Source organism: Lissotriton vulgaris, chromosome 8 (assembly GCF_964263255.1).
Source record: "Lissotriton vulgaris chromosome 8, aLisVul1.2, whole genome shotgun sequence".
Taxonomy (NCBI): Eukaryota; Metazoa; Chordata; class Amphibia; order Caudata; family Salamandridae; genus Lissotriton; species Lissotriton vulgaris.
This window is the reverse complement of record NC_141696.1, coordinates 440,791,543-440,804,182: the sequence shown is the minus strand read 5'-3', so window position 1 is coordinate 440,804,182 and position 12,640 is coordinate 440,791,543. Positions and strand designations below refer to the sequence as shown.

Here is a 12,640-nt window from a genome sequence, read left to right as displayed (position 1 = left end):
AATGGCGTACTTTGATCCTGCAAAAGAATCTGAGCTTGTGGTAGGTGTTAGCCCCATCAGCCTTGGCGCAGTCCTAATGCAGAATGCTGCTCTGTGGGCACCTGTCGCGTTTGCCAGCAAGGCAATCAATGACACCGAGAAGAAATACGCCCACATAGAAAAGGAAGCACTTGCCATCAAATGGAACTGCCACCATTTTCACCTTTACCTCTATGGACGGCCCTTCAGGGTAATAATTGACCACAAGCTACTCATACCACTCATTGCAGGTACTGCACCACAGCCAACTCTTTATATAAAAAAATTGGCCAGCAGCTCCACATATATCAACTGTCGGCAAGCCAAAAGCCAGGATGTGATAATCCTGCAGACTACCTCTCCAAGCACCCATGGCTGTCGCACATTGGTTCCTAAGGCCCTCTGTCTGACAAAGATGAATATGCACTCTGGATCAGGAGGTCAGCTGCCTGAAAACAATAGCCCTCCAAGGCATTGCTGATGCCACGGTCTCAGGCCCATGCCTCTAAAAGAGTGACAAGTGACCAGTTCCGACAAGTGGAAGGATTTCCTCTGTGACCTGAAGAGAAAAGATGACATAGCTCAACAAGATCTCTCGGCTCTGTGGAACATCTTGTACAAACTCCGTGCCGATGAGCAGGGGATCCTCTGAGAGGCCACTAAATAGTCATCCCCAGCTCATTGAAATCAGCCATTCTCACACCTGCCCACACCGAATGTGTTACTACTTCTGGGTTTTTCTGAAGTGCTTTCCATATAGGAACCCCTCCTTCCTCTGATGAAGCATGCCATTCTTCTAACTTCTGGTGTCTGAGGTCATACACATCCAGTTCCTACCCCCTCCATAGGGCAAGAATTTTTTAAGTCTCCATGCTGCTTTTTGGTGCTCAGGCTATGGACAAGCCTGGGACCTGCATATATTTGTGCAAGTTCTGCTTGTTGGGTCACCTTTCCAGAGCACACTCCATGTCATGGCACCACAGGCACGGAATAGCCTCTCATGAACCCAAGGAGGCCATCCCCAGGGCAAGCCCAGAAGGCGGAGTGAAAGGGCTGGTCCAGACATGGCATTAAAAGGGCCCGGGACTGAACAGCCTGCAGCATCCATTGCACCAAGTGAGACCCAATGAAAGACACTCCTTTCCCAAACCTATTATTGCGAATCTAACATCTGCAGATCAAGTAAAAGGTGAACACAGGAAAACAAACTCCTGTCGCCCTCAGCTCAGCAGCAATGAGGAGAATAGTCTCCCCCTTGCAATAATGGAGGGCTAAAAAAAACAGAGGAGCCGGCTGCAGGAAAATCAGAAACCTAAAGGAAGCCATCAGGAGGACTTCAGTGGCCCATCTTGCTTTAAACCTTGCCCTGTAATGGCACCCATGTGGGTTCTCCATCAAGGACACATTTGATGGATGCACTGTTGTCCAGCATATTAGAGTAAGCACCTGAGTGCTACCGGAGGAACCATAAGTTATCTAGGAATTCCATTCATTTAAGAAGAATAAAAAAACTCCATAATAGGCCTCCTTAGGAAAAATCTGTGAATTTGTCACAAGACAAGAGTTGGCCTGAGTTCTTGTGGGAAGTAGCTGCTCTGTTAAAATCAATAATTGTGTGTCACATTATGGATAGAAACTACACCTTGCCTATTCGCTTGATCATCTGCTGAATATCAAAGAGGTGGTTCCATAGTGCGTGGCTTTTTTACAGTGGTGCAATCTTAGATTGAAAGAATACAAAAACAGCGGTCGCAATCTGAGCAGCACATCCTTGAGACCCAGGAGAGGATCACTCCCTGATATTGTGAGAATGTTTTGGAAGTGCTTGATTTGGAATTGTGCAATTGTTTATTTATGGATAATGAATGAGTAACATGGTACTGTATTGTTTTGTATTGTAACTGCATTTATATAGCGCTTACTACTCCAACGAGGCGTCAAAGTGCTTTTGCACGATTTATGAGTTTAACACAGAACTTAAAACAGTGAGCTCTCTGGATAGATCCTGTGAAGGAACAAGTGAGTCTTAAGTTGAAGGGTCAGAGACTGGCATTAAAACTCGGCTAAATTAAGGCAGCTCATTCATTAACACCTTGGCGCTAGGCGTTTTCCCCCCCTGTGCTGGAAATTGCTTTATTACTGTATTTATGACGAGCTCAGCTCGTCATCAGCACAGCTCAACTGTGCATCATGACGAGCTGAGCTCGTCATGAGCATCGAAAGGGTTAAGAATGGTTGTAGACCAAAGTATGTGAGGGGTGGCCCAAAACAAGCCACGATTGGAGAAGACACTTGCTATGGCATCGTGAACAATGTTAGAGGTAATTTGAAATTAATGACTTAAATAGGAATATCAAGGAAGTGACTTTATAAGTGACCCGTTCATTAGCATCCGAGGGTAAAAGCTATAAGTGGGTCATTTTGTTGTAAATTATACTGACAAAGGTTACAGAGCACAAACAGCAGGTGTTCCCTACCATTAGATGGCAAAAATGTTAGTCATATTATATAATGTTATCTACATTAAAGTTAAAATTCATCAAATCAAAATTCCACTCATCTCCTTCTCATCTTATTTCAGATCTTCCTCCTAGCAGCACACTTTCTAATTCCCTCTCCCTCACTTAGACATTTCAACACCCGTCCTTCAAAAAGCAGAGGTAGTTCTGCTGAAAGGTGGGAATCTGGGGCTGTTCTGCTGGTGAGGAATCAGAGCTTATCTGAAGACTGCAGCGTCAAGAGGCAAGGAAAATCCTGTCTTAGAAGACATTTTGACTTGAAAATGGCCATGGCCAAGTAAAAAAGATACTCATGATGAGCATTGCCAGAAGGGCCATTACTGTGTGGCCCAAGAGCTGAACGAGTTCAGCAATGGCCGCAAAGTAAGGTAAATGCGCTAAGACTTAGTGAGAACAATGACCCAGATCAACTGATTCGAAAATCAAAAGATCAGTGGTCAGAGAGCCCACCGAGACTCTAGAAGGAAATCACATAAAAGAGCAATCAAACATCTTGATACATCCAACAAAGGGAAGAAAAGATTGGGAAAGAGGTCCAGGACTCAGCACAACTATGAGATGCAAGAAGTGTAAACAAGTTGGTTCCCAAAGGAAAGAATAGTGCTGGCCCCAGGGCGTATCACAACACACTAGGAACACCTTGGGCGCATCTCACAGATGAGCTGACCTCCAAGAATCCTCCAGAAATGAGCAGAAACATGTATGGCAAGACCTGCAAAGAATACATCCGGAATTGGGAAAAGGTCACAGAGTGTATTCAAAAATAAGCTAACAGCACTGCTAGGGGTGACCCAATGGCAGCACAATAAACACTAGAGTTAGAGCTTTGCCAGGCAACCAGGGAAAACCACTCGATGTCAGCTAAGTGGGAGGAATCAGGCAATCCAGAAGCTTGATCAAACACAAAGGAACCCCCTATTAGGCTAGAAGACGCACCTTGACAAAAGCCAGTGGAAATGTTCAGAGAGGCTTGGTGCAAAGTCCTTTAAGCCTGTCCCTCAGGAATCCCAGGCAAGGCATAAATGGTGACAGTCTCTAACCTCAGAAGAAACCAACCGGAGTATTAAAGGCCTGTCATAAATGTAGGTTCTCTGGAAAAAACTCTGGTGTGAGACCTACTGGAAACAGCCAGGCTTAAAAGATGCATTATAAATCCCACTAGCCTTTTGGAATATTGGTTTTATTTAGCCCCAGATAAATAAAGGCAGCACACCACAGATCATACAGCTTTACAGAACAGGCACAGAGGCACATGGGGATCTCTGGTAGTCTTTTGCTGAGAGTAGGGATTGTGAAATGTACTGGTTCTGGATGGGTGATGGCGGGTCTTTATTGTATGAATATTTTTGTACTAAACAAGAGTCATCTCTTTACTGTGGCCTGAAGTTCATGACCTATAAGTTTGGAGGAATGGGATCTGGATGTACCAGTTCTACCTGTAACAGGCAAAGTCATGCCTTCAATTCTGTGCAAATTCTGAAACATGTAAATTTGGTATTGCCCTGAAGGTGTTTGGATCTAGTGACCATTTTGTGAACACAATCTTGGAGCATGCGCCCATATACTTTTCATTTCCTGAAAATGGGCCCTACAGTCTTTGCAGTGTTTTCCTTGAACAGAAAACACCTGGAGATTCTTGTGCACTGAGCCCAGACTCAACATTCATCGAAGGGGCCTCTTTACGGAGCAAGTCATCAGACAAGCATGGAAATGGAAGAACGTCAACATTAAAGACTGCCCAGAGCAGCAGGTTAGGTGTTTGTATTTTGTATTTATTGAGTTTTATATAGCACTGGCTAGACCCGGAGATATCAGAGCGCTTTACATAAGGAACAACAGCAAGTTACACCAATAATAATTTAGACATTTTTCACGGAAATTACAAAGTGAATGACAAATCATAGGAGGCAGAGAGGGAGAAGGGGGATAAGAATATGAGTAAAAGGATAGGTGGGGGAGAGGGGGAGGAACCTGAGGGGGTATGGGGTGAAGGCAGAACAGGTGTAGAGAGGAAAACGTTCGACTCAAGAGATAAGGAATCATAACGATTAGCATAAGGTAAAGGTAAAGTAATTTAAAGACAGAGTTGCGCGGAATAAACAAGGATAGTGGAAAAATTCAAAAGGGGGTGAGAAAGTAGAGGGGGACAAAAGTGGTTTTATGAGAGAGGGTGCGGGACTGGGAGGGAGTTAGGGGGGATGGAGTAAGGCAGATCAGACAGAGGGAGAAATACGTTTGAGGATCGTCGGGTGAGAAAGGAGGAAAGGGAGAAAGGACATAAATACAACAAGATGATGGGTCCAGGTCCGGGAGATCAGCAGTGATCAGCAACAAAATGGTGGGCGGGGCAAAAGTAAAAAAAGACAAAAAGTCCAAGATGCCAATCAGGGAGCATGAATTAGGAGCAAAAAGGAAAAGAAGTCAAAGGAGGGTATGCAGTTTGAGAGTCAAAGGCAGGAGGAAGGGAGAAGAGGCGTGCAGAGGCTCCGGACCACAGGGGCATTGGTGTTGACAATCCGCCGGGCGTAGCTCCCACACCCCCATACCTGGAAAAGGACTCTCTAGGTGGAATGTGACTCTGCGGAAGGGAAGCAGTACTTGTGAATATGAGGTCCCAGTGCCTGGTGGAAAACCCATCCAGGGAACACACCATGCAAAGCGAACAGTGTAGTTATGAAAACCTATGTGGGCGCTGGTAAAATCACACTTAAAGCAATTGGAAAAACTTAGCAGATGATAAAATGGACTCTAACAGGGCGAAGAGATGCACCTGCAAACAGATGTTGAAAAACAGAAGCACGTATGCAGAATAATATGTTTATTGGTATGACCGAGCCTAAAGTATGTTGGGTACAATTCTGCAATTTACACAAATCATGATCTAAGGCTGAAAAGGGGTTGGGCTACTAATCTGTATAATTTGCTTGGATATTTTTGAAAATACTACATATTGCTCTTCGTAAAAAAGTTCAATGCATATTTTGAATGGAAACACTGTCAATTACAGTCAAGAGCATAACATATTTTAAGCACACACACTATATGAGCATGCTGACATTCAGGGAAAGCATTCACCTTTTTGAACACCTTTTCTGATACTATCATCATTATGTAAACACACTTAAGTCACTGTTCTTAATATTGATAATCTCTATTTCCTGTGAGACAGGGGAACCAAAAAATGAATACAGTTGGATGCAATCACCTGAGTGAAAAGTTTAAATACAGGACAAGTGGTTTGAAGCATGCAAACAAAAAATCAAAAAAATTAAATAACGTGAGGAAAGAGGTTCTAGCATACGCACTTTTAATTCGGTATGAAAGGCATGCAGGAGGTGATGATAAGGATGAAGGTAGTGGGTGAGGTAGCACTGATGATGATGATGAATAGGGCGGTGATGATGACGATGTCGATATCTCATCAGAGAATTCTGGATTTATCCAGTAGGCTCGCGACATCCGATTACCTTTCTTACTAGAGCAGCTGACATCACACTGAAAAACATCTTCGCAGCTGTCGCTGTGCAGCCGTTCCTTCTGCAGGAGCTTGTCCACCCTCTGGATGATGCACTCCAGGCTCTTGTCAACATTCACCCAGACCTTCTCCTGGCAAGGGATAGAGAAAGAAACATTAAAGTAATCATCTTAGCTCACAATGGCCAGTAATGATTTATAAGAGACAATATAAAATAATAAAAACAACATTATGTTTTAGGGCCAGATTCAGAAGACCTCTAAGAAAACACATGAATCTCTGCATCTACAAAAATTACAGGCGGTGCATGGAAATCAATGTCAACTGTGGATTTAGAAGCGCAGCAGTATTATTCAATGCTTGCTCCTGTGGAATATTTGCAGGGTTGACAATCCACAGAAGTAAATGTGGAGGAAATGTACATGGGCACAATTTTCTTTTTTCCAAATATTTCTCCAAATGCAAAGCCTTCTCCACACAACCTTTAAATATGTGAGGGTATTTGGGGCACATATGTTCACTTTTACACTAACATTTTATGGTTCAAATTTGTTTTTATTATCGCCAATCATGAACTTAACATAGCCAACCAGTAACGCTGACGTAGTGTTATGAAGGTATACTACATTACAAGTATGCAACAAATTGACTGTCCCAACTATCTCCCCATCCAACTCCATCCTATCCACCCCCTTCCTCTTCAGGGTGCTCACATCAGAGTGGAAAATAACATAGATAAAAGTGATAGGAGAGTAATAGATTACTTGGGTGTGGACTCTGCGTGTAGCGCAGGCACCGGCTCCGTCAACCGGAGCAGTCGCAGATATTGGGGACAGGTCAGTTCTACAAATTACTGGGAGAGAAGCGCTATGTATGGTTGCCACAAATCTTGGTAAGAGTCCCCCTGCATGGTTAATGTCAGTGTAAGTTTCTCCATCTCAAGCACCTGCTAAATGAGATGAAGCCATTTTAGATGTGTCAACAGTCTCTCTGTTCCACAATGTGCTAGAATTGGCAGGTGTGCAGCCCCCACTGCTAAGCTAATGTGTTTGCCACTGCGGGACTTGAGTGAGTATGTAAGTGCATTGGGTAGCCCCAGAATGGTGTAAGCCGAGAATCGGGGTATTTGGGTGTTAAAATGTTTATCGTCGTCTGTCGAAATCTCTCCTCAAAATTGAGCCAGTCTGGCTCATCTCCACAGGATGTAGCAAGGTCCCCGGGGATCCACATCACCTCCAGCATTCTGCACTATGCACCGTGTTGCCTTGATGTAGACAGGGAGGGGGGCGGGGGGTAACGATCTTAGTGGCGGTTTCAATGCTGGCTGTATTGCGGGTTCCATGTCGTGCCCAATAATATGTGTCCTGCCACTCTCTAGCAGTCAGTTGGCTCCCCAGCTCCCCCTCCCAGCAGATCTGTGCAAGGGGCTTTGATCCCGCTGCCTCCCAAAGTAGTATACTATGCAACTCTGTGATTAGGAGTTTTACCATGTGTTTGGTGAGGAGCCATCTTTCAAAGTCTGTCAGGTGTCTTTGTGCTGCCTCCTTAATTGCGGGTTGCATGAGCCAATGTCTAATCTGGAGGTAGTGAAGCCTCTCGCTTTCAGGGATTGAAAAATCCTCCCGTACTCTGTCTAAAGAGATGGGCCCCTCCTTGTCCAAAAAATGCCCAATAGAGCGACAGCAAGTCCCCCTATCACGTCTGGAATAGGGCATGTTCGAGTCCCGGTGTAAAGTCTGGATTTCCCACCACCGGAGTTCGAGGGGAGGGGAACTTTGAGAGTCCCTTACGCACCGCCAGTCCGTTCCAAACCTTCAGGACCGATCGGGGATTGATATGATCTAACATTTTAAGCATTAACTGGTTTCATGAAACTCGTTTTGATAATTATTTGCAAATTGTTCTCCTTCTTCAGATGTAACCTATAACACAATATATATATTTCATTTTACTACAGTACAGAAATATGGCATGCACCAAGAAATCAGAGAGGGAGCCATTGTTTTCTATTGTAGGATATACACTAAAGGAATTATATCACCCCAAAAGGCAGACAATGTTAATGGGGAGCCTGTTTATCTGTGAATACTGTCTGAGATCCGCACTTTGTGAGATGCTAGCGACCGGTTTGCATGTGCTACACCAAATCTCACATCGAGACTTGCTAAATATCTGAGGTATTTGATTTTGAAATTGTCAAGTTAATAGTTTAGATCCCATTGTGGATTACTGACTATGAAGTTTGAATAAAAATTCTGGACACAAGCACAATATAATTTGGTTGAGATTTTGGTTCTCAATGTCAGATTAAAGAGTTCTTACCCCTGCACTATCACTGTAAATAAATAACTATGAAGGGAAGGGTTGTTAAGGAAAATGTATCTTGACCACTGCCTTATAACTACCAGGCTTTATAGGAAAATGTAATGCATCAAAGAATATAGTAGAATGTGTAGATCACAGCAACACCACTGTTGCAAACATAATTTACAGTACCTCCTACCTGGAAGACACAAGAAAGGGGAATACACTTTCATTTTGGCTGAGTAGTTTTCCATTCCCTTCCTTAATATTCTGCAAAATGTTTACTTTCATATTAAAATCAAAGTACTCATAAGGGACGCAGTAACAAACAAGAAAAAATCATGCAGCCATATGAAGATTTTGTCTGTTTCTTTCTGAAGAAGGCTTTGATGACAAGATTAATCGGGCTTCCAGATCTTAATAGCCTGCACTCTTATCTTACTGAGGTATAGGCAGTTGTCAGCGGGTTTAATACCCTTTCTCTAGTGATATTATGAAATTGAGAAGAGTTCTCGAAGGAGGTATGCTCAGGGTCTGTTGAAGTCAGTTGTTGAGGATGAGAAATTCCTATTAAGTGTTCTGTTACCCTAACCAACACAGGTGAATACAAAATATTCTGTGATGCCGTATAGTGGCACAGCATTTGCAGATTTTTTGTACAGTCATATTTCAATCATCTTTATTATACTAGAGCCACAAGATCAAACAGAAAACAATGACACACTCTTGTAAACATAAGCAACTTAAAGATACCTCACCCATTCTTCTTCGTGCCAGTCCACTTGCAGAGAAGACCGGCTATTTCTGCCTGTCCATTTTGCCACCAGCGTATCTTGGTCGTTCCTTAGCATCACCTGTTCCACATCTCCCGAGGTAGGAGATGCCTTGGATGCTATGTAATCTGGTCGTGCAGCATTCAGCCCTTGGATTGCGTTTGCCAGGAGTCTGCAGTCACAGACAGAGACGAGCTGCCTTGTCTAGAAGGATGGCAAATAGATAAGTGTTAACAGAGTGCAACTAACCACTCATTTCACACTGCTCTGTAAAGCTCGAAATTAAGATCCCTGTATCCTGCTTATGAGAGAAAATGCATGGTATAATGTTAATGGGTCTTCATAGCTGTATCTGCAGAGTCAGCGAAAAATTAGATATGTACTAACATGCTTATACTAGCATTAAGGATACATTTCAGTCTAGTATGGTCCTCCTGGTCTGAAACAATGAACAATATAAACTGCAACTTAAAATATAAGGGATAATATACCCTTGCTGTACATAATAAGGATATTGCAGGTCACCAAGGAGTTCCTTGACCATATACAGAAACAAGGCCGAAGGTTTGCAATATTCTACTCCATATATTACACGGTCACACCATAACACTTCCCAAAAACCACTTAAATACTTGATGTGGTGCTTTTTGATACGCAAGAGACAGGATATTTATGAACATGAAGACTAAAATTAGAATCTCTAGTGAAAAATGTAACACACCAAAAAGCAGATATTTGTTGTAAAAGGATATTAGAATGAGTTTAATGCAAATCAGATTTTTAAAAACGCTGTAGCTCAGAATACATAGAAACATACAGAGAGAGTCTATATTTCCTAGATTTACCTAAAGCAAAGAGTTCAGGTATTCCCTTATAAGTGGATAGGGGCTTGCTCTAGCAATCCCAAGGTGCTCTTCTAGGGGGTAGTGTGGTCGAGCAGCCTTAGGATTATCAGATAGGAGTGTTAGACATCTCCAAATACACACACACAGTCAATAATTGATTTTCATAACTCAATAAGGAGATCCACACCAACTTATAAAAATAACATGTATTTTTATTTATATTTGGGCACCAGAATCAATATGATCAGGTAAGTAAGTTTAGACATAGTAAAATACTTTTAGTTTTCAAAAGTCGACACTTAGTGCAATTTTCAGAGGCACCAACGTCATCCTATGGAGGAAAAACAAATACTGCATACAGTCACTTCACAGCGACTCACAGAACCAATCTCTTGGACTTAAGGTGAGAAAAGGGCACGGTCCAAGGCAGCATCACCAGGTCAGCTCGGGTGGCGCTGGGGCGGCCAGGTGCAAAGGTGCTTCTCAGCGTTGTGTGCCCAATGTTCTCTTGTGGGGAAAAAAACATGTACTGCATTCAGGCACTACACAACGACTTAAGGACCAATGTCCTGGACTTAAGGTGAGTATGGGGAAGGTCCAAGGCCACTGGGGGTGAGTGTGTGAAAAGTTTCAGCGCTTCGTCTATCATTTCCTTGTCTTTATTTTGTTCGCCTAAGTTGGCAGGGTATGCGCAAACGTGGGTCCCTTGCACCCTTTCCCACTGGATTCAAGCCAGCCTGGCTGATGAGGGGCATTACCCTGAAACCGGTCCCAGGAGGCTTGTTTCCGGTCCAGGGAAGACCTGGCTTGGCAGCTCGGGCTGAACTGTTCCCATAAGGAGCAGGGTAAAGGACAGATTTGCATATGGCTGGGTCTGTAGCGAAGTGAGCTTAAGAACGATGATGGATTCAACCCAGATCTAATAGTGACTTGGGATAAGTCTCTAAAAAGTTTCAGTGATCCATCCATCATCTCCTTTTTTTGCAAGGTCCAAGGCTACACCAACAGAACACCTCAGGAGGCGCTGGGGTGTCTGTGTTCAGAGGTGTGGTACGGCGCTGGGTGTCCCATTCACTTTAATGGAGAAGGTTCCAGTTGCATAGAGGCTGCAAGCTGGGACTGAGAGGCCAGTCAGGCTGAACCAACAAGGGGGCTCAGGTCTCACGATGCTCGGGGACGTGGGGACACCTTTGGTCATCTTCTCCAGGGTGGGTGGGTGGGTGGATGCAGAGGTGTTCTGAGGTATCGGGTTTTTTGGGCACCGGAGACACTAGTGAAGAGGGGGCCTGCACAAAGAGGCTGCAGGCAGCATAAGTGAGTCCACCGTTGGCAACCCAAGGTGGGCTTTGTCTCTTGACGGACAGAGCACCTCGCTGGCACCACTGGTCCACTTTAACTCGGGCTAGGAGCTATAGGTCCAGTGGTGTTTTCCAGTGTCGGGTTTGCAGCGGTCCTTTTGGAGTGCCTGTAGGATGCAGGGAAGCAGCTCTGCTACTCCATAGGAGTACCTGGGTCTTTGTTAAAGGCAGGCAGTCCTCCCAGGCTTTTGGAGGTACAGCAGCTGCTGGACGAGACACATTTAGCGCAATCTGGTGGGAAAAGCAGACAGGCTGGTGGGGTTTTGGCCAAGTCAGTTGCTTCTCCACAGTTCTTGCATCTCACGGCTCTTCAATGTCTTTCTTCTTAGGTTAGCAGGAATCTGATTTTCTGGTGCTAAGGACTCCCCTAAGTACTAGATTTAGAGGTGTTAGGGGAGTGTAGGGTAGTAGCCAATAACCGACTGAACTCTGGGGTCACTACACCCTTGATATGAGTACTTCCTGTGGAAAGTGGGCATCATAAAGATCGCAGCCTTCTGATTTTCGTCTTTACTTCAGGTAGCCCACCTTAGGGGTGGAACTAGTCGTCTTTACTTCAGGTAGCCCACCCTAGGGGTGGAACTAGTCGGAAAGTGAACACGCCTCTCTGATTTCTAATTTTCTCTTCTGCCCAGGCACAAAATTTGCGGGGGTCAGCATCCTCTCCAGTGAAGGATGCAAGATTTGCATACCAAAGGCGGTGGGCTCATTGAAGCCCCATGCCTTGGAATGCTAATTCGCAGGTCCTCCTGTGGGAGGGGGTGTAAACACCAGTCTTTCAGCACACTAGTAGTTGGTAGGCTTTCACGGGGTACCTCTAAGGTGCCCTCTGGGTGCATGTATCAATAAATTCATCACTGGAATCAGTGTGGGTTTTTAAATATGAGATGTTTGATACCAAACTTCCCTAGTTTTAGTAGCTGGGGGGTTTACCAGTGTCCAGCACATGTCCTTAAAATGGCTCCCATGGTCACTTGTACAGCCAGCAATGGGACAGGTCAGTACAGGGGCATATCTGCTCGTGCAGCTATGCCCACACATGTAGTACAGTGCACACTGCCTTAGGGATGTAAGGCCTGCTATAGGGGTGACTTACCTATACAACATGCAGTGTTTGCAGGCATGGCACACAGGGATGTGTGCCATGTCGTATTTTCACTTTTGTCAGTGCCAAGATATGCAGTCTGCATGAGTGTGGTGATGGGGTCCCTGAGGATGGCACAATGCTTGCTTCAGCCCTTAGGGACCCTATTTAGTACCCTAGGTAATAGGAGTACTATTTACTAGGGACTTTCAGATGGTGCTAAAGTTATTGCCAATTGGGTAAACAATTGTACAGTTTAGGAAA

General features: G+C 44.3%; 1 protein-coding gene across 5 annotated transcripts in view; it reads right to left on the bottom strand.

Annotated features, from left to right (window-relative positions):
* Positions 1-12,640, bottom strand: part of INPP4A (inositol polyphosphate-4-phosphatase type I A) — a 1,119,411-nt gene that overhangs the window by 259,280 nt on the left and 847,491 nt on the right. For 3 of the 5 annotated variants that reach the window (XM_086934219.1, XM_086934220.1, XM_086934223.1), the window contains 2 exons: positions 9,075-9,293; positions 5,843-6,143 (listed from right to left, as the gene is read on the bottom strand). In XM_086934219.1, coding sequence (XP_086790345.1) covers positions 5,843-6,143; positions 9,075-9,293 — 520 coding nt within the window. The remainder of the gene's footprint in view (positions 1-5,842; positions 6,144-9,074; positions 9,294-12,640) is intronic. The other 2 variants (XM_086934221.1, XM_086934222.1) reach the window with 1 other exon arrangement.